This window comes from Plectropomus leopardus, chromosome 12, assembly GCF_008729295.1.
Source record: "Plectropomus leopardus isolate mb chromosome 12, YSFRI_Pleo_2.0, whole genome shotgun sequence".
Taxonomy (NCBI): Eukaryota; Metazoa; Chordata; class Actinopteri; order Perciformes; family Serranidae; genus Plectropomus; species Plectropomus leopardus.
The window spans coordinates 6,710,917-6,735,862 of record NC_056474.1 but is presented as its reverse complement, the minus strand read 5'-3'; the positions used below and the strand labels follow the sequence as shown (position 1 = coordinate 6,735,862).

The window sequence follows — 24,946 nt, the reverse complement described above, 5'->3', positions numbered from 1 at the left end:
TAAGATGAAACACTCCTGAGATTTATATTCCGTGATCATAATCAATAAATTATAAACATTATAAACAGATTGCATCATTAGTAAATCAAATCTGAAGTGACTTTCTCTATTTAAACTATCCATCCAAGATTAATTTTCTAATAATACTCACATTTACCAACTGGAATTCAGGGGACAGATGTTTTTGAAAAACTCCGGAGTAAAAGCTGTCAACATTTCGGATATTTCGACATGTATAAGTGTTATAACATCTTACTTCAAATATATTTTAAAAACAAATTACATACTTTAACAATATAGCCTAAAATGTACCTTCCACTTTCTCCTCTCCTCACAGTCCGCCATGCTTGTCAAGAAAGAGGGCGTGGCCTTACCGCAGTCCCCTTTGGTGACGTTGCACACTGTGATTGGCTCATAGACATCCAATCAGATAAAGTCTGAGCATTTCGGCGAGTTCAGACATAAGTAATCATAGATCCAGACATCATAGAAAAGTTATGTCCATTAGAAAAGACCTGAACAGGTAAATTAGCTGATTCTATTGAATGTCGTTGTCAGACAGATCTCTTAATGCTTATTTTAGTGCTTGTAAATTGTTTTTTGTGTCCTTTTGTGTCTCTGTCTTCATTTTTGTGTTTTTTTCACTGCTGACTGTCTTGGCCAGGTCTCCCTTGAAAAAGAGATCTAAATTTCAGTGGGACCAACCTGGTTAAATAAAGGTTAAATAATAAAAAAATAATTAAAATAGTTAAATACAGGCAAATATACTTTACGTTTCCTTTCAGTTGATTGTTTCACCACACTTTCACGGGTGCTGCCGTTGTTGAGTGATGAACAGCTGCTCCTTCATGATTTATGCTGCGTTACAGAAAACTCAGAATTTGAGATTATTCCTGGAAAAATTACTACTACTGGAAAAAGTACAATGGAGTCAGAGTTCATACTTGTGAACGCTGGACAAATCCAGGTACTCTGACTTCAGCTTCGACTTCATATTTGTATGTATTTCATTAAAATATTACATCTCCAAACACATCAGCTAGTGAATGACATGTTTTGACACATTTCCAAATATAAAAATGTATACTGTATAATAAATGTATGGAGATGTATAAATATATGTAAAGTAAAATGTATAATGGTGTTACATTATGCATAGTTATTTCTGTTTTGCTCATATTTACAAGGAGGCGGCCCCGCTGACGGTTCATGGACAACCACCGACACACCAGTTTGTCAGTGTCTGTCTGGTTTTTCCTTTACATTTGGTGTTTTGCACCTGGAACAATTGGAAGTCGAGTGTCAGAAATTTAAACTGGGAAATAACGACCTTCGACTTTGAATGGAAAGCAGCATTATCCCAGTTTACAGGTAGAAACTTTGACTTTAAGTGGCATTAAAATGTACTTTTTTTAGTAGGGGGTCAATAATAAAATGACTGTATCAAAATAAATACCATGGTCTGAAAATTAGGACCCAGACCCAGAGATAAAAGCTAAAATCATGTCCCTGAAAGTTTTCTTTGCATACTCTGTATGTGTTAATTTTAATCAGCTTAAAACAGTAGTCAGTGCTGTGTATGCTGAAGATAATTTTGTATATGTGATTGTTTCGAAACCTTTTTTTTGTATGTGTTTACTTAAAACGAATCCAAACTAAAAATGATCTTAGTTGTGCAGTCCTCTGTGTATGATCAATTAGGGATTTCCAGTTTTCTTTCTGCAGTCAACAAAACCCTGATTTTTCAAAGATAATCAAACAAGGAATTCATTTTCATCAAAAATCCTTTTCTCACAGCGTTTGATGCCAAAAAATGAGAAGCTCACAATCAACACAGTTTCGCCATCTTCATCACGTCCGGAGGCTTCCTCTAAGGCGTTTTAAACTGAACAAAACAGATTGCTTTACAGAAAAATTAATACAAGTGTTTGAAGTAAGAGATGAGGAGCTTACAGACAGACTGTACAGTGGATCAACAATCAAAGAATAGCAAATCTTTTGAGCCGTCCCTCCAAATACCACCCAAGTCACAATACCACCCAGCTTGACAGAGAAACACAATTCATCATCAGCTGAAGATGACTCCTCTGTGTTTTGTTTCAACGTAGTTTTCACTCTGTAAATTTACGACGCTGTGGTTGCTGGTTGTGTAAGTGACCCCCGGGTGAGGAAGTAGCTCTGTGTGTCTGCGCTACACGCCCTCGTTGGTCTACGTCTGACCTCAGCGCTGTTCTTAATCTCAACGGGATGACAGAACTGCTGAGGAATTTCTCTGCTCTGTGCCTAAACCAACCTGTCAAGACGCTCTTTTTAGGCTGAGCACGTTCCTCCGTTACGTCCCCGCCGGCTCTCACGTGGCCCAGCTTTGTTGAAATATGACCTGCAAATACCAGACCCTGCCCTTAGTAACCTCTCCAAACACTGCCCACCTACGTGCAGATGCATCCGGAAAATGTCTCTCCTTGCCACAGTTTGTTCAGTGTAGGCTGCAGGCAGATGGCAAAACGCTCCTCACCTTACCTACCTGCACGCTGGATCCTGTTTGTTGAAGCCAAATGAGAGGTGCCAGCCTGACTTATTTCTCTGGCCTCTGCCAGCGCCTTTCTGTGCTTGTGTGAGGCTAACGCGAGACTCCGTCCAGATGTTGGTGCGAAGCTCCACAGCTGAGCAAACAGTCGGTGTCTTCTCTACAGCATGACATGTTTAAAATGACATGCTGGTCCAAAAAGTTGGAGACCAGCTGAGCTCCGAGAGCGCAGTCAGCCAAACACTCATCACCTGATCGGCTTGTTAGAACAGCTTAAAGTTCAACATCCCTTGAATTTTTATTGGCTCCGGGGATGGCAATGTTGGTTTGACTTGAAGTGAGTGAAAAAACAAAGTCAAGAGAGTGAAAAGTTGGAGAAAATCAGAGAATTGATGCCAAACAGTGAGACAAACAAAGGATTTCAGCAGAATTGTTGATTTTATAGACTTACTATTGACTGTAATAAAAGAAATCTTTCTTGGTCGGTTAAGGTTGTGGATAATGATGTCGGTCTGTCTCTCATTTGATACACCACTTTGGTCCAGGCTGAAAAAACTACTGCCATGAAGTTTTGTGCTGATATTCATGTTCCCCATAGGATGAAGCCTGATCACTTTGGTAACACCTGACTTTTCTTTTAGTGCCTCCATGAGGTTTCATTTTTTGTTTTTTTAGCCTGCCATGACTTACATGTTCTTAAAAAATATATAAATGGCAATAAAAATGGTTTAAATTACTGCAGAGCACGTGTCTGGTTACCACAGTTATCAAAAGTGCCCAAACAAAATGAAGATTCAGTCCCATTTGCTAGAGCGGAGCTATTTGACAAGTTTGGAGTGAGATCGGGCTGCATATTTATGTTTATTTCTTTGTGCAAAAGCACATGGTTAGGTTCAGGCAACAAAACCACATGGATAGGTTTAGAAAAAAAACATCATGGTTTGGCTCAACATTCATAGGAGAAGCGAAGCAGAAGGTCCTGGGTGAAAGTCCAGGGTTTGTTGGACCCATCTTCCTCCCGACCTGCCCACCCTATATGGACTTTCCAGCACCTTATATTACCTTCTTATTGACATTAACAGCTGAAGCACCGGATGGCTTGTCATACTGCTGTGAAAAGTGCGGTGGCAACCAGGGGCATTTCAAACCGATGCTGTCTGGCAGCGTTATAAGCTGCCGTCAGCCGGCGGTCTGTCATACCGCTGCAATAGATGACTATTTCCGGCAGTTTCTGATACAGATATTACTGACCAAGCTGCCGTATTTGACGAGTTGGGAATGACAACAGGCTTTTCCTCTGTCTTTCGGAAAGCCGACTTCAGAGGACGTTCCAACTGAAATTTGCAACTTGGAAATTCCTGTTTCCCAGTTCATACGGGACGCGCCAGCTCACAGAGCAGCCTCACTTGCATGACTGCAGACTCTTTAATTGTTTCACTGCTGTTCGGATTTAAACTTAAGCCCTCCGCTACTGCAATCGTTTGCTGAAATAGTTCGTGCGAGTAAATATTGTCCTGAAAATTCCCAGACAGACAAGAACAGAGTCGACTCAATGGGAGTCGGGGGGGATTTTCCAGACACTTTAAATAACATTGACAATCTACGCTGGCAGGGGAGCACCTTGGTGACTTCCAACGTAAACCATTTCAATTGCACTTAATCTCCCCGGTTCACTGCTGTCTTAAGCTGAGTCTGAGCTCTGTTTCGTTGTAAATACCCAACATCTGTGCATTCAACAGTGCATACATTGTCTGGAGCCTACGTGATTTCCAGCACATCGTTCAAAACCACCTCATGATATATAAAGCTTGTTTGAGAGAGTGACTTGTCGGGGGTTAAAAACATCTTTGAATCAGGTGAAGCAGTGGCCAGTCCAGAGAGAAAACAATCTACACAGGTGTAGCGTTCCTCCTGTCCTTCTTTAGCTGTTTGAAACAGTCTAGTGCTTCCTGCCAAAACACATTTGTCCTTAAAACATCTTTGGATGACTTGCTAGAGATTTTCTCCGGCGGGTTGTCTCAATCCTCCCACTCACATAAAATATCCTGGTGCAATTAAAACGGCTGTCGTCTCAGACAATCCCCAGTGGACGTGAATGAAGCCATGATGCGATGAATTCTGAGCCAGAAAGGAGTCTTTTCCAGCAGCTGGGAGAGACGCTTCTCTTTACATGCACAGAGGAGGAGGGAGCGAGAAAAGGCCTCCATTCATGCTGCCCTGGCTGTGTTGTAGTAGATATGGCACGGCCGTATAAGATCCTGTGGCTTGTGTCTTCACAGAGGCCTGTCAACAAACATGCCGCCAGCGTCTGCCTGCGGTCCTGTTTGTCTCTGAGGCCGCAATCTACACGCATCAGTCAAAGTAAAGCTTCTCCATTCAGCAGGACAAAGTACAGATCCCGTCCTGCACAGCGCTGTGATACTTTCTATGAACAAGACGCTTTTGTCCACCAACAATTCTGAATTTAAAACTGTTTAAAGAATCTAATGGTCCTTCGTATTTCCATGATACAGCACTGACTTGAGCTGCAATTTAAAGAATAACTCCAGACGTCAATGAATGAACGGCAACTGATATTCTGGTATTTTAGAAGATTGACGCCTGTGTTAAACTCTTTTAAACCAGGGCTCACATCACTTTTTTGGTGCCGCATTTGGAAGCTTTTCACAAGTATTTAAACCTTTGAACCATGAGCAAATTGGTTTGAATTCTTTCAAAGATATAAGAAAAAAAGGCAATGAGCAACTTGGCAAGAAATGTCTTGTAAATTGCAAGAAATTAGTAAATTTAGATTTTTTTTTTAACTTGGGAAAAATGTCCAGAAAACTTTATTTATAATTATCAAATGTATTCTTTTTTTTATTTCTTACTTTCCTTTTTTTGCTACTAATTTTCAGGTAATTTTCTTGTACTTTCCCTGATTTCTTGCTAATTTCTGACAGCTCTGTCTGAAGTTGCCTTCTCCCCATGTTTTTGAAATACATTAAGCCAGTTGGCCGAGGTTTTAAAGGGTTAAAATTAAAAGGAAAAACTGTTACAATGATAAAGCCCTCTCTCTTCACTTTCTTTATTGCATTAATCCAACATGCCAACAGAATATAATAAGGTTTTCAACAATGTTTTAGCAATATGAACACATTTACATTTTCCCGCAGTTTTTTTCATTCACTCAATTATACACACATTCATAAAAACACACTCTGACACACTATTCAACATAAAATGAGATTTTTGCAATTTGCCAATTCGACCACCAAGATGTTAAAGAATAAGAGATATTCTGTATTTTCTTATGACTCAACAAATCCTATTAAAACAGCAAAACCAGCACTGAATTGATCGTTACACAAACGCCTTCCTGCTAGCAGAAATACTCACTTTAACATCCAAATCTACGGCTGAAAATAGTCCCTAATAAATGCAATATTTTCTCCTGTTTGAATTGCATTTGCAGAGAACTACAGTGTCCATCTGCAGGGGCGTAGGTTTGTTTCAACACTGGAGGGGTCCGCCACCTAAAATTCGAGCATTTAACATTTCCTGCTTTATAGTAAAGATATTTGTGCCTTTTTTGCATCACTTTATGGAGTAAACGTTAGAAGTTGAAACAGAAGTTCTCAGTTTTTATTTGGGGAGACAAATCACGTTCTGATTTTTTCCAGTGATTTTTTTTCTTTAAATCATGAAACTATATATTTATGACTTGTCTTTAAATGTCAAGTGTGAAGGATTTAGGGGCAACTATTGGCAGAAATTGTAATAATATTCAAAAGTACTGTTAGTTATAATCATATGAAAATAAGAATCGATGTGTTTTCGGTACCTTAGAATGAGCTATTTATATCTTAAGGAGTGGGTCACTTCTATGGAGTCCACCATGTTGTTTCTATAAAAGCCCAAAACACACAAACCAAACGCTGGCTTTAAACAGAAACATTCACATTTTCCTAAACACAGAAAAAGTCTCTGCTAAATCCTACAAACTAGACCTTTAAAGTCTGAAGAGATGTTTTGACAGTAACAAATACATAACGTCTTATCCTTTAAAATAAAACTGCAGAAACTAATGTGCACATAGCAATAACACAAAGCAATAAAACAAGACGTGCGGCAACAAAACACACAGTTCAAGCAATAAACCAGCATTCAAGAAATAAACCGCCACAGTACTGGTATTTGTTAAGGAAAAAGAAATCTTTTTGTCATGAATTAAGGCACATTTGTAATAATCAAGTAAATCTTAGAATCTCACTTGTTTAATGTACAAAATATGTGTAAACATTCATTTCCAGTAAATGCAACACAAGACTATAGCAGTTACAATTAAACACATGCACAAATTGCACTTTTTGTTGGTCATAGAGTCGATTTTGCTGCACAGTACTGGGAGAGATGTTTGCTGCAAAACTCCTGCAGATAGTACAGTTCAAACCCTGAAAGATGCAAGAAAAGTGGGTATCAAAATACAGGCTTCCAAATTTTAAACATTTGACACAACATCTCTCATCATCTGAGTATTTTGTCCTTTTTTTCTCATGTATTTTGAATTGTACATATAACTTATTAATTCCAGTTCATCTAGATACAGGATATACGTCATGCAGCGTTCATGTTCAACAGAAACGTTCGTACCTCGATACTCGACAGTTGCGTGTCTGAACATAAATTCCTGTGTATGTGATGTCACATCGCACTATGTTGTTGTTGAAGTCCGACTCCATGACGTGGAAATTGGGGTTGACAGTAACCTGAAAAAAAAACATGAATAAAATGTTTGAGCAGTTCTGCAGGCAGGTTGGTTAATCCTTTGAAACCTTGATCGACATCACTTTTGTTGTGCTGTTTTTAGGTGCTTTTCATAAGTATTGAATGCTTTAAACGCTGAGAAAACGGGTTTGAGTTTGTTTTTTGTTTAATACAGGAAAAAAAGGTAACGCAAGATGTCCCACAAATTGCAAAAAAAGTAGTAGATTTATAAAAATATAGATTAAACAAAGCTAGGGAAAAATGTCCTGAAAACTACATTTATAATGATCATAATTATATATCTTAAATTATATTACAGAATACCGATTCGTTTGAAGCAGTTTTAGGTCATTTCCTCGTTTTTCTTTTTGCTTTAACTATTTTTAAGGTGATTTTCTTGTAAATTCATTCTTACTATTTTTTGGGTCATTTCTTCTTAAGTTGCTCATTGCCTTCCACCCATTAAAAAAAAAAAAAAAACCCAAAGTGCCTCTGTTTCAAATGGATAATTAATATCCATGCTTAAAATTAAAACAGTTGATTTACAGTTAATGTGACTCGTGTTACCTTCAGGATATAGTTCCCGGGAGGAACGTCAGTGATGTCGATCCACTGACAGTCGATGTTGGCAGCGTAAACGTCATGGCATCCTGGACTCAGGCCCTGAAAACACAACCCAAACACCCCCCTCAGTGCGGTTTAAAGCTTTGACTCTTTAGACGACTTTGACCACTTTTTTCCTACAAGTGCTGCAAATGAGGCAGATTTGAGTTTTAGTTATACAAACAGTTCTTTGGAAGCAAAGCTGTTACAAGAAACCAGCACTGAGCAGTGCTAAGCCAGAATCACAGAGCCCAGACAACAGATAATAAATATTCCCATGTCTTCAGGATGTTTTTTTTTGTTTTTTTTACTGGCGTAAAATGGAGTTTTAGTTAGATAAACATTTCTCAGCAGTGGATTTGGAGGATTTGCAAAAACACTCAAAATCTGTGTAACTCGGAGCCGTGCTACCTACAATGTTCTGTTTGATTAAACAAAATCAAATTAAAATAATACACACCAAATAGTGTGCTAAACTACGACCTGGCATGCAAAGTGCTCCAGAGTGGTAGGTTAAATAGGTACTTGTTGCTTCACTTTATTTTTCAGGTTTAGATTTTAACCAGACTTCCACATTAGTCATTTAAAGGGGCACTCCGCCAATTTTACATGATAAGGTCAATTGATGCGTCACAAGGGAGGATACAAATAGTTGTAATATGACTAAAGTGACTTTTAACTAAAACAAAAGGTCTGTGTTTAAAACTAGAAATGTGGGTGTTCATTAAGCGAGGACGGACAAACAAAAAAACATTATCTAGAACGTGCAGGATACAGTTTTTTGGATCTTGACGCACACAAGAGACCAAAAATCCAGGTCTCTGACCAATAATGAATCTGAACACTGAAAAACAATCTACCTAACAAACCTAACAGTGTAACTTTACTCCACACTACATTATACTATTATACATACTATACTATTTTACTATACTAATTCCAGCCTGAATAATTCCTACAGCAGTTCTGGATGGTCAGAGGAAATGTGTCACAGGGGTGGTTAGGGAACTAAAAATCTTGGTGTTGTACAAAACCAAAACCAAAATCCATACCTGAATTTTAGGAATTCTTTTATGCTGATAAGTGTGTGAGCATGTCAGGGAAACTACATTTATAAACGTCATATAATTACATAAGAATATATCTTAAATTATATTACAGAATACTGATTAGTTTTAAGCAGTTTTTAGGTAATTTTCTTGTTTTTATTTTTATTTTTAACTTTTTTTAAAATCATTTTGCAACTTTTCATGTAATTTTCTTGTACATTTTTATATTTTTTCTGCTAATTTGGGGAGGGAGTTGTTTTTATGTACATCTTAGTAATTTCTTGCTATTTTTAGGTAATTTTCTTATGGAGAGTTAAAAGGACAGTTCAGGTTTTTTGACAGACAGTTTATGATGTACAGTCAGCAGTCAGTCGGCACTTATATCGCTCTCTTCAAAGCCAGACTCCATTCAGAAAAACTGTGATTTAACATCCCTGAACACAGGAGCTACTAGTCTGCTGCTGCCTTTAACAGTTAATTTTTCAGCATTATTGTGTGACTTTGGTTAGTTCAGATTCACCAAAGTCACGCAATCACACAAACTAACTAACTGATCGAAGCAGTGGAGGACCAGCAGCTCCAGTGTGTTCAGCAAATTAAAAATACTGTTTTGTCAGTGAGGTCTGGTGGCTTTGACGAGAGCACAGACACTAAAGCTGTTGACGTCCTCCCCATCAGAACGGGCTGTCTGACGGAAAAGTAAAGCGGTGAAAACACTTTCAAAAAGCGTACACTCAAAATGATATAGATCTTTTATTTAGGCGGGACTTTTTTTAAGTAACTAAAATACATTTTCTTGCTGACCCCCAACCACAGCAGTACACTGCTGAGCTTTGGTGGCGGACTCCAGCCTGCTGCTCCAAACTGGGGGCGTGCTGAATGACATCACTGCATGTAATACACAGAATATGGAGATGTACTCTATACAACCCTACTTAAAAAAATATATATATTTTTTAAGGAATTGCATACTGATATATTTTGGTTTCTTGTTTTTTAGATAACTGTTTTAATTATCTGATGTGCATAAACTGATGCTGGTACAGTAACATTTTTAGTTCCACGATAATCCTCTTTTAATGTGCATCTGTGCATACATGTGAAACGATTCACTGCTCTTCAGATGGGCTGGTTGTCCTTTTTCTCAAAAAGACAAATATAATGTAAAGGAGCACATGGATTGTAAGGAACAAAACATTTACGAAGAACAATCCTGCTCATGTTAAAAACACCACATAGAGGCCACTGCTCCGAAATATGTCTGTGTAATTCAACTTATAAGGTGTGAGAAAACAACACGTGTGCACAGTGACAACAAACCACGATTCATTCAGATCACGACAAAACTCGACCCTTCAAAACCAAATCACTGCAGTGAGTCACGTTTTTTGTTTTCTTCTGTTGTTTCTTTCTCACCTCATAAATTGTTAAGAAGGTTGCCAACTGTCTGGTGAATTTGTAATTCAATATTCTTCCTGTAGTGCATTTTATGAGCTGCTTAGTGACTGAAATGTCCAATTTTCTTGAAATCAGGAGGACTGATCCTGGACCAAAACCCCCCATGAGTAAATACTACACCAGGGAGGACTGTTGACTTCCAGAAGTTTGCACCATATAACAATACAACATGAATCTCTCAGTCCAGTGGAGGAATTTAAACTTTTAATGTTGTCAGTTGGGGCTGGGTGATATAAAGATATTATATCATAGCGTGATATGAGACTATATATATCGTCCTAGACATTGGATATTGTTATATAATAGAATAAATGGTGGGTTTTTTATTTTAAAGGTTGCATTGCAGTAAAGGGATGTACTTCTAAACTTATTGGACAGTTCTACTTGTTTTATTACTGGCCTTTACCCACTGAGTCATTATTTCTACATTACTCATAATTATTCATCAAAAATAAAATTGTGTGAATATTTTCACATCAAAGAGGGAATTTGGTTAAAAAAATAATATATTTTTGAAGTAATGTCTGAGTCTCTCTCCCAGTTCTAGAATTAATGAAGAATTTTTTAGAAGATTTAAAAATATCGACATATAAATCTTATATTGAGATATAGCCTAAAAATATCGCAATATAATTTTCAGCCCTATTGTCCATATTTAGAACATGGGACTACTAACAAGAATAAACTACTGTAAGAAACAACAATTGTAGCAAAATGGTAACTTATTTCTTCTCAAAACACTATTAATTATGTAATTGCCAACTTCTGAAAATGCAGGTTATTATTATTTTAGGGAAGTTGGTTGTCTGGCTTTGAACGTCATCTTTTCTTTGGAAGAGTAGTTTTTAGGGTTGCTGACGGAGCACATTAGAAATCTGTCTTTCTCCCTCAAAGTGGCCCTGCCCTCCTGATAGTGTGTGATACTTTAAATGAGCACTCGTGGCAAACACAAACCCAATAATTAATTCCATCTATTAAAGGGATACTATGGCGATTTTCATCCGACCTTACATCATTATAATGTGGGGAGCATGCGTCAATAAACGGACACAATAAACACAGCTGATTCAAATGAACAACTTGTCATGAAATCCTTAAGCTGCTTGATGATGCCGATCATTTAATGCAGCTGTGTTGCAGCAGCGAGAGATCCAAAACATGCAGGACAAGAGGTGCTCGAGGAGGTTAGAAAAACGAGAAGTTTTTGTCTCAAATGAGGTCACATAACTGCTGTTTAGCACATTCAATCTGGTCAGTTTTAGCTCTGGTGAAATCTGGGCAGCTCAGTTTTATGAAAAGAACATCTTTCCAGCTGTGGAATAGTTCTTTAACACTGCGAGGGCAGAATCAGGTGCTTTTGTCCCCAAATCATCAGTATTTTTAAAAGTACAAATTCAAACAGAAAACAATGATATGAAGTCACAGAGTGTCCTAAAAATGAGTCCTAAAACCTAGAAATGAGTTTGCATATCAGCACTGCAGGTTCCCTCGTCTCAAAGTTGATTCGTTTTTAAAAAAAAATTTGATTAGAATATGGTCCGTTGTTTAACACAAGCATACATTGTGTCAGTAAATACCCCACTCGTGAATTTTGGAGCTTTTATGCATCTTAAAAAGACGGTTGCTAACAAGAGGCCATATGAGACTACAGAAGGTCATCATGCTGAGCCGCGCTGAACTCGGCTTTACAGCCTCCGTTGTGGTCGCGAGGTTAAATCACGCAACCATTGTGTTGTTTGCTTATAACCTAATGTTAGCTTTTTAAAAAGTGGTGTTAATTTGTGAGGATTATTTTGCTGAACAAAACGTATAAGTGTCATAAACGTTTGTTTGAGCTCATTTTCCGCAAATATGCAGAATCCAATAGAAAAATTCTATAGGTTTTTTGACGAGGGAGCCAGGGTGACACAAACTTCTGCGTCCGCCTACAGAAAAACATCATCCCTGGAGTTGACTGACAAAGTAGTGAAAAATTGGAAAAATGGATAGAATTGAGATTTGTTCAAAAGTATACCTCTGGGGTTTGTAGGATGAGCGTTTAAAGGCTATTCAACACCCTTCCTAAGTGTATGTTACCTGTGTATGAGATGTACAGGCGTAGCGCCGCCTGAATCCAGGATCACAGCCCGTGTCCTCCAAGCAAAAACTGGCCTTGTGTCCCTCGGCCACTTTACGTCCAGAGACGACGTCCAGCAGGTCGTAGTTGCTGAAGGCGTCCATGCTGTGGTAGTGTCTGACAGGGTAGAAAAGAAGAGCTTCTTACTTACGGAATCACAAGACGCCTTAAAAGCCACAACTGTGTGTTTTTTAAGTGAATTTTGAGAGTGTGGTGTAAAATTTAGTTTTTCTAATCATAATATTTAAGGCTCACTCACTGGTGACAGCTGTGCCAGTCCCACTGATATCTCGGCTTGACGGGAAGGAAGTCGGTGGTCCCTTGGTTCTTCACTTTCTGGGGGAAGCGCAGGAGGACTCTGAAGTCGATGTCTCTCACGGACGGCGCGTAAGCCGACCTTGGGAAGAATCACAGGGGAAACGGGCATAAGTTGCGTTGGAAAATGCTGCTGGCTGAGCTCCCAGGGGCTTGTTTTCAGAGTGAAAATGGTTTGTTCCATTGTTGCTTAATGCTTTTGGGAAAACCAACCCAGAACATTTATGTCTTGGCAGAACATCATGTTGGAGAATCGCTGCTCCAAAACGAGATCAAACTTTTTTTTTAACTGCTATCAACAGAAAAGTTGTTGCCACGTAGAGGGATCAGTGAAAGTTGACCTCAAACAAGCAAAAGTTGTGCTGAAACAAGTCAAATGAACATTTAATGAGCAGTAAAAACAACGGAAATACCTGTGTGTGCGTGTGTGTGTGTGTGTGTGTGTGTGTGTGTCTGCTTCAGCGTCGAGGAAGTGAATCATTTTTGGCACCACAGATTACCTGGCCAGACAGTTCTCTTCGGCTGCACAGCGGAGCGCAAACATCTGCATGCGCTGGATGTAAGCACCTGCTTGGATGGCATACGGGTCTGGCACGAGGTCTGGCAGTCCTGGATGGGGGATTAAAGGAACAATTGACGTTTTTTTTAGTGTGTGTAAATCTGAGATCTCGATGTTGCCAGTTTGAGAACAATTCACAGAAGCAGACGGTGTCAAGGCTGAAAATGAGAGCAGCTGTTTGTGTTTGTTGGCATAAATCAAAGTGTTTTACATTCCTGAGCTGTCAGTTTGGGATCCAAAGCCCAAGTAGGATTTTTTTCCTTCTTGTCATTCAAATTTTTCCTCTAAGCGAGAACTGCTTTTCAAAATATTAATAAAACCAGCCGATTATGACCAAATATTTGCTCCAAGATGATTTAAATCAAAGCAAAACACACTGTAGATTCTGACAAATCGATTTTACTTAAAAAAAAAAAAGGAAATTTATTGTGATGTCTTGAAAAATGTAAGTAAAAAAATATGAATTTATGTTAACGTTATATTTAATTGTTAAATTTACATTTAACTATATTTACTGAGCATATTGGCTGGATTTCTCTCAGAAACATGGAAAGAAAGCGACGAGCAGTTTAACAAGAAATGGACCAAAAATTAGTTAGAAATTACCAAAAAGTTATATATATCTGTTGAACTTAATATATATATATATATATATATATATATATATATATATATAATACGTTTTTGCCGGTGTTTTCAAAAGATTTTCTCAGAGCTTTAAATGCTCGTGAAAGGCAGCACAAGAAAACTGATTTCGATCCCAGTCTTAAAGGGTTAAAAATGTTTACAAAACAGAACTTGCAGATCTCATCAGAACTTCATTATTGGCAAATCCTCTTCGTCATAACCAAATTAAATCAGATTAACTTGGTTTGCTGACGTTGCTGGCACTTACAAAGAACAAGGCCATTTCACTTGCTATTTTTAAATTGTATGGACTTCCCAAAATTAAGGAAATACACAAACATTTTATGGAAATTTAACACTTAACACACAAAAAAGGAATTATAGTTATATTTACTTATTTCAAGTAAGATAAATTTGTAAAATTTTTAAATTTTACAGTGTAAGAAATTGAACTTGCCATTTTGGAAGTATCTTGTTCCATATCCTGTGCCAGGCGGACGGCGCGTGCGGGCCCCTGGCCTCCCTCTTGTAGGATACGGGTTGTAGAAAACAGAATTCCTGTGGTTTTTTAACGGGTTTCGAGGGTCGTCGTTAACCATGTCCTCGCCGTGACCGTTCGCCTCGTTTGAACCATCCTCGTTGAGCGCAGTGGATGTACCAGCTGCTGCTTCAGAGTCCCTTTCTGGCGTTGTGGGATATGCCGAGATGGAGTGATCCGTCTGCACGGGTTGCCTGGAGACAGACATCCCCTCTGGCACCGTGCGTAACTGCTGGTGTTGCGCACCGGGCCCTGGTTCTCCTCCTCTGGTGTGCAGCGCAGCAGCATCCACACTGACGCCTCCTCTCCTGCCTGCGGAGTCTGCAAACCTCCCCGGTGCAGATGCGTTCACGGTGTGCTCAGTGTTAAAGCGTCGCGCGCCTGAGTAACCTGCAGCTCCAGACTGCTGTCTGGCCCCTGACGCACGACTACTAAAATGCGCATACTGCCTAACATCACGTCCTGGCGCTGCTGATCCTGGATCGAGACTATGATCATTCCTGAACTGTCTTGACTCAGCAGGTCTTACTTGCGTCGATCCTCTGCGCGCCCCCGACATTTGGCTCCTGGTGCCCCTCACATAAACCCTCGACTGGCTCCTGGAGCGCACCGGGGACTGGTACTCGGATCCAGTGCTCATTAAACTATAAACCTGCCCGTTGTTCTCCCACTGAATCCGGTGCCGCCAGGGGCCAGCTGCGCGCTGCTGCCCAAAGATGAGTGGAATTTGTCCATGGAAAAAGTATAAAAATAAGAGTGACCATTTTGCCATGGCAATAAGACTAGCAAAAAGAAATCCCTCCTGTGAATCAATGACAGATCAGACTTTGACATGAATTGCGCGCACAGATGTTGTTTTGTGGAAAGTGGATGAGTGCGCTCTCAGTTCCAGCTCCTGCGCACAACAACATATCACTTCTCAGGACAGGAGGAGAGAAGAGGAGGGCTGGAGCCTTCTTTCCTGCTGATTTATCGAATTCAGCCCAGTTTCTTACGCAAAGTCAAACTTTCTGGCGAGAAGATTTAACCCGTGCGTTGCCGTGGTTAAGTTCTGTTGCGCAAGACACGAGGACGTTTGCTTAGTAAACTTTACGCACGGGTGTTAACTCAAGTCACGTAAATGTTACCGTTCAATCTGGTTACTGCCAAGCCCCAGAGCGCACAGAGGAGGAAAAAACAAAAGTTATCCGTTTTATTTCACTTACACATCACTTTTTTTGCTGAAAATGCGGAAAATATGCTCTTTAGTGATGATTGTTGTATTAACTGGCCGGTGGGAGACAAATAATCTGGATAAGTCATTTTGTCATTCAAGGGCCAGTTTTTTTTATGAAAATGATTTAACAGATGTCAGATTGTAGTTTTTAGCCAAATCTACTAACACTATGAAACAATTCAGGAGAGGCTGAACTACATACCTTCACGGCCTCGTGCAGGACTACACCTCCACCACACGGCGGCAGGATGAATCTGCGTCTCCATCCTGCAGACTCTGATGCTCTCCTCATCCTGAAACAACCTGCTTCTCAAGTCAAACGTTTTTGTAGTTGCTCGTTCAGTTCTTCAATTTGTTTTGTGTTTTCCAAACAGTCCAAACACTATATTAACAACTTAATTATTATTTTGGATACATTTTAAAGTTAAGCCTCGTTTTATTATAGTAAAAATAAACCCACTAATATATCCAAAGAACTGTTTCCCATCATAATTAAGTACCTAATACCACCGTGTAAAAATACTTGGTTAAAAGTAAAAGTCCTGCATTTAAAATCATCAACATAAAAAAGTATTCAAAAGTATATATACTGTATATACATACATACACACACATTACATATATACTGTAGATAGATAGATAGATAGATAGATAGATATTAATATAGACATAGAATAGACATAGAGATATGCTCATTTTTATATGCAGAATGAAAAGGTGCCACCGCGTGTTTTTACACGACAGGTAATGTAACACAATGACATCATTACGAGAGCAACGTGACTAAACAGGATGAAAGCCTTAGCCTCTTGCTGAAAGAAGACTGAATGTTCTAGCTATTTTTTATAATTTTTTAAAATTTAAGAATAACACATCCAAGATTATTCAAAACAGCGACCTCGTGTGGCCATTATAGGAAAATATTCATGTAATTATGGCAAAATGCCACCTCTGCATGGCACTAAGGTAAGGTAAGGTCATGACATGACGATGAGGAAGACACACGTCTTAGCTTTCTGCTGCACAAGGAATGAATTCTTTCACTATTATGGTTTCTATTTTACATCTATTTAAACAAAATCAAGCAAATGTTTGTTTAGAAAGGGTTAAATGTGGCCCCTTCTGACTTCAAAACACAAGATTTTTCTGTTTTTGGATTCTTTGTTGAATGTGGCAGCATGCAAGAAGGTTTTTTTTTCATAAATTCAATGTAAGGTGAGTAACTGATATTCAAATTTGAATTTTGGGGGTGAATTATTCCTTTAAAGTTGCTTTTACATAAAACGAAAGGCTGTTATTAACGTTACATGATCTTGCTTTCAGGTAAGGAACATGTGTCGTCTGATATGGGTCACAGATACGACAGTACACACACACACACACGCACGCACACACACACACACACACACACACACACACACACACACACACACACACACACACTTGGAGTCATGCAGAGCTCAGTATCTGTCACCTCTCACACAAACTGCTGTGGTGTGTGTTTCCTCGGCCAAATAGGGCATCAGGATGGCGAGCAGGCGTACTTTTCTATTCTTAGCCACAGAAACCTTCCCCTGGTCCAAAGTGCGGCCCCGCCCTGCTCCTCGCTGCAGTCCAGATTTATAAGAGCCGCAGATCCTCGGCACTGGTTTGGCACAAGACTTCCCGAGCAGGACATGTAACCCACAAAATTTAGCCAGTAAGTATTAACATTGAATTGAGTCTGTCTTGTGTGTCTGACCTGAAAGTAAACAAATCACAACAAATGTTGCCACAAAAAAACTAATCTTTACTGTAAAGTGCTTGTAAATAAAATAAAGTTTCTGGTTGTTTTCATGGTACACCTACAGCAGCAGGAGCAGCAGATCTTTCCCCGAGCGAAAGACTAATTCTTCTACGCTTTGAATATATCTTATCCCATGAATCTAGGTATCCAGGGCTGCTCACAGCTTTGCTTCTTGTGAGATTAAACGAAGATGATGGTCTTAAAATGGTTTTACCACAAGAAAACTTCCCCACAAGGAATACACCTGTTGTCTTCCCCCTGAGGCCTCACACTGCAAATCTGAGGAGTTTACAACTAAATGATAAATCCAGAGGGTTTACCACAGATCATGGGGAGACAATACAGGTGAGATGCTGAAAACGTGTGAAAAAATGAAAAGTATTAAACTCTGTCGTCCCGTTATGTGGACTTTTACTTCCTCCAGAAAGCAAAGAAAATGTGAATAAATCTGTGCTAATTTTACAGCGCTAAAATAGAAATGTCTAATAAATGATGAATGATACGTTATTTGATCGCCGGGTTTCTTGTTGCCAAATGTGTTGCTCGCGGTTGATTAACCTTTGCCATCATGAGCGTGGTCAGCTCTCCTCATGTTTCATCTCTGAGCATCGTGCTGCTGAATCTACCGTCACGTTGTGGTCGATCTACACGTGACAAATTAATGCTGAAAGAACTTAATATGTGAGCTATTAAAAATGGACCCTTAACCCAAACCCTTAATGCACCTTCTGACGTTAAGGGGTTATCTTAGCCTTCATGCTTGACTGTGTGTGACTGTTGGCTTCAGCTTTAACACGTGTTGGACGTATGTTTTTAGACCCAAAGATCCGCACAGTTACAGAAAATCAAGACAAACATAAAGTATCATATTTAGTTTTGTATCATGGTTGTTAAACTCTATCAGATTTCTCTCTTTAAATATGTTTTATAAATATCATACAATTAAAGAGGATATACAAATTAGGAAAAAACCTTAAGGCATCAATGCCACACTCACAAATCCAGCTCTGTTTCTTAAAAAAAGAATAAATAAATAAAAAAAACAGCAAGAGCAATATGGCCTCTTTTGAGTATTAATGTAGGGACTCTAGATATTTCATGTATGAATTATAATAAGGTTGCAAAATAATATCTGCGCATCATTGGTTTTGGCTTTAAAGCGAAATATTGGAATTGGCCAATGTGCTGATATCTGCCGATATGACAAACCAATATTTAATTATTTATTTTTTGACAAAGTGAACATGTACAAAACATCAGCCAGAGGTTTAAGGTTTTTTTTTCTTATTTTGCACAATGAATGAATGAATGTTAGATACACTGAGCAGCACTGTATTTTATGTCTCCATCTGCTGGTGGGTCATCACAGTAAGAGTAAGCATAATGTGAAGTTATTTCCACTGCAGAGGACTTATGATTATCACTAATTATCAACTAAGTTGTTTTATATAGGAATATTAAATATCCAAAACATCCAATATTGTCCATCCCTAAATTATAACTACCTCAGTCAAGATGTCAAAACAAAATATTTAAATGCTTTTAAACTAGCGTTTTCATATAAATTATTATAAATTATTAAATATTATAACACCCCCCCCCCCCACACACACACACACACACACACACACACCTTTTGAGTTGTAGCCTAATTGTTTTTATTTAAATATTTTGCATTTTTGCATAAAATATTATCAAAATATTGTTTTTGTTACAAAAACTGCAACTTAGAATTGTAATACCGTGAATCAGCTGATCTACAATCTAAACAGTCTCTGCAGATGAAGCAGCTTATTTTTTTGAAACACCAAAGCTGCAGAAATAGTAACTTTTTTAAATTGTATTAGAAATGCAGCCGGCCATGCGTGATGTCCTGTTTAGTTTACAGGTGATTGATCGTAATTTGCTCCCAACATAAAATCAATACTTGAAATTTTTAACGACTGTACTACTCCTTAGATGTTACTTGATGTGACCAAATTTCACCTACCTTCAGAGATCTCCCATTATTGAAGGATTGACGAGATTTTCCTCGGCTGCGACACATTTCCTGTATTTTGTCTGCCATCTTGGTTCTGAGATTTGTGTTGCAGTTGCGACACCGGGCCAGTGGGGTGCAGTGTGTGTGCGGCAGGACGCACTGGGATTAGACTGGTTTATATGGTTTATATGGTTTATATGCATTAGATCAAAACTCATGCAATTACAATAAAAATGGCCTTTAGCTGTCTGCTGTAGTGACAATTATGCTTAACATTGCAAGTTATGAATAAAATTGTATCTCTTAGCACTGTGCAGCCGGAGAAGAGACGAAAATACAATTTGTCATTCATAAAGAAAACACTGGCAATGACAAAAGCTCTACGAAATACTAAAATAGGCAATAAAAATATTTTATTTTGATATTTTTGGAAACAAATGCATTTTTCAATGACAATCTTCTGATTTTTATGCTGCTGCGTCGGTGTTATATATATGTTTGGATCGTCCATTAGTCCGTGCATCTGTCTAACCATCGTGAATGCAATACCTCAAAAACGCCTTTTTCAAATTTGACACAAACGTCCACTTGGACTCAAAGATGAGCTGATTTGAGTTTGGTGGCCATATGTGAACGGACAGCATGACCATGACCCCTGATTCTATGTTAAAAACGAAAAAAGCAACAGACTTAAAACAACATACATGCTGTTTTCCAGTTATATGTGTTATATGTTATTATGATTTTGGACTGTGGATCCAAAGGAGCATTGTTTTCTCCTTAGTATGCAGACTGTGAATCACACACTCCTTCCCGTCCCTTCAGACACCCCTACTCGACACTTAAATGGTGACAGAAAGTTGAGACTGAAGCGTGGAGGGGAAAATTGTCATTGAAAAACACATAAGAATGAAAAAAAAATCAAACTAATATGAGATCATTTTTAATGCCTGCATTTTATCTTTCAGTGAAACTTTTTTTCGATGCCAATGTTTCCTTTTTCAAGGACAAATTTTACTTTTCAAGCCAGAAGTTACTGCCGTGGCTCGAGCGCCATATGGGACCTCCCTCTTTTTCCAGTGTGTGAGAATATGTTGGTTTTTTTGGCTGTAGTGAAGCTGTGAGAGAGGACGGGAAGGTGAGGACAAGGAGAAGGTGTTGTTGTGTATTTGTTGGTGGTGTGAACCTCTCCCGGCGGCATGAATTAGCACCACATGTCGTTTATTTCTCTGTTACGGGTTTGACGTCACTGCAAACTGATCAGGATCGAGTGCCAGTAACATAAGAGCCCACTGAATCGATGACAAACACAACCTATTCCTGTCACTCTACGTGGCGTATATGAGCAGTATAGAACATTTAAAGGGGCAGTATGCAACTCTGGAGAAAGAGAGTTGATTTAAGTCTCATTCTCAAGTTGTCAAATTCCGACACTTTGGTCATCGGACCAAATCACAGTGTTTATAAAGATGGACGACAAAAGTGAAGTTTGGTTTTGGTTTAAATTACTTAGTTGATGCTAGAAAAAGTGGACTGGAAGACATGAGTGACAGCTACGTGTGCCAATCTGCGTTCAGTGGTGCGTTTGGTAGAGTTTGGGCAGGTGTGAGGGGGCGGGAACTCAATACAACGGAGATCCGTAATGAGCAGACTCTGGTTTTAAATGACCTCACCAGCACAAGTGGCCAAATCTGCAATATTTTGGCTTCATTTTTGCACATTGGGGGTAAGTAACAACGTGTCATCCACCTTCATATACAGTCAGTGAACCAAACCACAAACCCAAAGCCTCAGTATTTGACGACCTGGGAATGAGACTCAATATTTAACTGTTTTCTCCAGAATTATATCGCAGTTTAATGTGGTCGTGGGCGCATGTATGTGTTTATGTCGTAAACAAATATAACTGCTCCCACTGGCAACCATAAGTGGAGTCTGCTGTATTAATAGATAATAAATGATAATAAAACACATCTGTAATAATACAAAATATTTCTTAACTGGAAAAATTATAGCAGCTGAATGATGCTGCACATTAATTAGTAAAACTAAGTAGGTAAAACTTTGTTTATATATAACTATATATATAACTTTATTTCTTTATATTTATGATTAGCCAGTTAAAATACTCTTATACCTAATTACAGATACATTATAGTTGATAAACTATAGTATCATGATGTTTTGTGTGGCAATATTGTACCGATACATGGCAGACAAGTCTAAAAAAAAAATGTTCATAGAAATTGTTAATACTTGTCCATTAGATACATTTTGCTGCAATAAAAATGACTCGAGTGAAATGAACAGACTTAAAACTTTACCTAATTTAATAAAAAACAGATGCTAATTAAGTTTGACATCATTTGTGTAGTTAAATATATGTATATATATATATTAAACATAAACATATGTTACTCCAATTCCAATCATAACCCAAGTCATTTTTCTGGTAAGATATCAACACTTTTACTTAAGTATAGTTTTCAGGTACTTCATACACCACTGATCGTAATAAACATCGCGATAATATCATATCGTGGGGCCGCTGGTGATTCCAGCCCCTACATTACAGTGGGTTATAAAACATTTATTAAATGTCCGTAAACATCTTGTAAATGCTAAAAAGAGATACTTGTAAATGAATAAAGTTGTTCACATGAGTTTAGTCACAGCGCAGCAGCCATAAATATTCCTGTCACTCCTTCAGCAGCACAACCACAACTGTTCACATGCCTCAGGGGCCCTCACTCATTCACACAGGGGGTCCGCGCAGCATGTGACAGCCGCTCTCTCTCCGTCTAAATATGGCGACCCCGGCTGTACTTTCTGGGGTTGCCATGGCGGCGGGTGACGTGGGTGCACAAGGTTCTTACCTTACCCGCGTGGTGGTGGTGGCGTGTGAGGACTGGCCCCTGAGTCAGAGCAGGAGAGTCAAATGGGTGTGTGGCGGTCAGCAATTGGCTGCACACTCGTTAAATATACCCCCACCGACATCCCAGACACTTAGCCTAAATATAAACCGCTCCGCTCCAGGCCAACTGTTGGCATGTGAAGACTGTAAGTAACGTATCACAAGACCCTGAACCCCCCCAACACCCTCTGTGGCTCTGCCAGAGTAATGTGCAGTGTGCATGATCAGAAGATTCAGTAAAATCCTGAATGACACTTAAGATTTAAAACACGCTATAAATCATCATCACTGAAGACGAGACACGAGTCATTTGTTATATGGGTCACGCTAGCTGCACATGAGACACAGCCCTCAAGGTGACCATATAATCAGCTGGGTTTATGATACTGAAATATCAATAAAAGTTAAATTTCACTGCTCCATGTTTCCCCTCATTTCTGTGCAGACGGCAGCGTGATGATGCGGGTGACTGTGCTGCGAGAGGACGTTTAATCTTTCAGAGTAGCCTGTCAGTGAAAAGGGCAAACACTTTAACGCTTACAGAGCGGTCGTCATAACAGAGATTTTTTTGCTGCTTTATTTTGAAGGCTGCATAGAAAGGTTATTTCATGTTAGTGGATGTGTTGTTAGCACGCTAGGAGGCATTATCAGTCCTCAGTGACTCTGTGGCCGACCTGTGACCGACCTGTGACCTTCTGTGTGGAAACCAGTGGCCACAGAATATAGAAGAGAAGAAGAAAATCACGCATTTTCATTTAGTGCTTTGGAGGTGGACGTTGTGTCCTGATAAGTGTTCCTCAATTGGTGCAATTACTTTTTTGTCTCTTAGCTTATTTATTTTTACACTCAGTTTGCTGGCAAAGAGGAAATAGAGAGGGGAAGGGAAGGGGAGGTGACATGCAACAAAGATAAGATAGAAATGTTTTTATCCTAAAGAAAATTCTTAAGATTGTTCAAAAATGACACAAATATAATAATAAAAATAGTTAAATAATAAATGTAAAGTGTAAGAACTTAAGCTAACACAAGCGCTTCATAGAATAACATTGAAAATGAGATGTATTTAGTATAATAAGTCAAACTAAATAAATTACTTGTGCTTCATATTGAAATGTAATTGTGCACACTATATTATTATTAAAAATAAACAGTACTACTACTAGTACTAATAATAATAATAATAATAATAATAATAATAATAATAATAATAATAATAATAATTTTATTTATAAAACACTTTTCATGGTACTCAGAGGCATTTAATGTAAGTTAAAACAATCAAAAAAATAGAATACACTAAAAATATATAATACACATTATACTGAGGACACATAATATACAGTATACCATTGAAAGGTAATACTTAACACAGTTCCCACAGTTAAAACACTGTTGTTAGTTTTAGGTCAAAGTTAGACTGATGTCAGAGATGAAAAAGTAGAACAAAAACTGTAGTTGAGGGCTTAAAAATAGACGGTGCAAGCAGTGTGGTTGCACTGGGGCCCTTAGGATGGGGGCCCTAAAGAGAGAGCAGGCCTCCAACAATGTAAAATAGACTCTTGTAGGTGACTCAGATTACCACCTCGGAAATACACCTGTGCTTGAAGATGATCTCACATTAAGTTAAATATGATGCCATTTGCTAAAAACATACCTTGAAAAGACAAAGCCATCTCTGTCATCATTTTGTTTGGTAAAATTGAGTAGCAATCTATAACAAAATTACATATGTATTCAATATAAACTACAAATAAACTATAAAAACTGTTCATTAAAATGAACACTGTCTTATTTTCTTTGGTAATTTTGTACAGATATTCAGAAGCTAGTTAAGGTGAAAAGCTGCTCCATACATAGTACCTATCGTGTCATGATAGCATGCACTTTGGCCAGAACTAACTACTGTGCGGCACTGGCTTTATTAAAACTTATGATCAAAGTCACAGATGTAATGCAAAAGAGAAAAAATAAGCCCCCAAATCCAGTTTCGTGCTTAAGTGGATGATTAAAATGCAGCACTTTTAACAAATATGGGCGAGTAAAAAACCTCTAAAAAAAGAGAAAAAAGTTACAGACATTGTTTTATTTATGTGATATAAAATAAAAGTGAAGTGGTGATTAAATCAGACCACCTTTATTTGTCCTTTTTTTATCTTTCTGTAACCTTGCATTAGTTTATCTTTTGTGTTTTAGGGGGAAACGCTCTCTGTGACTCACTTTGCCGGCCACTTTTACTGAGGCTCTAAATCTAATCTGGGCTGATAAGGAGTCTCATTCAAGAGCCGCAGGATGTTAGCAGTCGTTTTCTACCGACCGACGTGTCAGTGCTGTAAAACGTGAGGCTTGTGACTCTGAAAAGGATTTTTATGGGAGCTGCATGTGTGTGAAAAATGAAAACCAGGAAACACAAACTGGATTCAGTCTTTTCATTTAGTTGCGAGACACAAATCCTTTCCTCCCAGTGGGACATTTTTTTGCGATCCGTCCCCGTTGTTGAACACTGGGCAGTCC

The 24,946-nt window shown here is 38.5% G+C and overlaps 1 protein-coding gene and 1 long non-coding RNA gene across 3 annotated transcripts; one reads left to right on the top strand and one right to left on the bottom strand.

Annotated features, from left to right (window-relative positions):
- Positions 1-5,779: 5,779 nt before the first annotated feature.
- LOC121951559 (protein-lysine 6-oxidase-like) lies at positions 5,780-17,260 on the bottom strand. 2 transcript variants are annotated; one of them, XM_042497929.1, is made up of 8 exons: positions 17,229-17,260; positions 14,458-16,060; positions 13,315-13,423; positions 12,759-12,896; positions 12,460-12,616; positions 7,841-7,936; positions 7,160-7,275; positions 5,780-6,960 (listed from the first exon to the last, which is right to left on the bottom strand). In XM_042497929.1, exons 2-8 carry the CDS (start codon positions 15,308-15,310, stop codon positions 6,954-6,956), a joined length of 1,476 nt encoding a protein of 491 aa, XP_042353863.1. In that variant the 5' UTR covers positions 15,311-16,060; positions 17,229-17,260; the 3' UTR covers positions 5,780-6,953. The 2 variants fall into 2 exon arrangements, with proteins under 2 accessions (XP_042353863.1, XP_042353864.1); XM_042497930.1 differs by lacking the exon at positions 17,229-17,260 and having other exon boundaries at positions 14,458-16,329.
- Positions 17,261-17,382: 122 nt separating this feature from the next.
- On the top strand, positions 17,383-24,879 carry LOC121951562. The gene is made up of 3 exons (XR_006106397.1): positions 17,383-17,453; positions 17,684-17,885; positions 24,629-24,879. It is a non-coding gene; the product is annotated as an uncharacterized LOC121951562 (long non-coding RNA).
- The last annotated feature ends 67 nt before the right edge of the window (positions 24,880-24,946 follow it).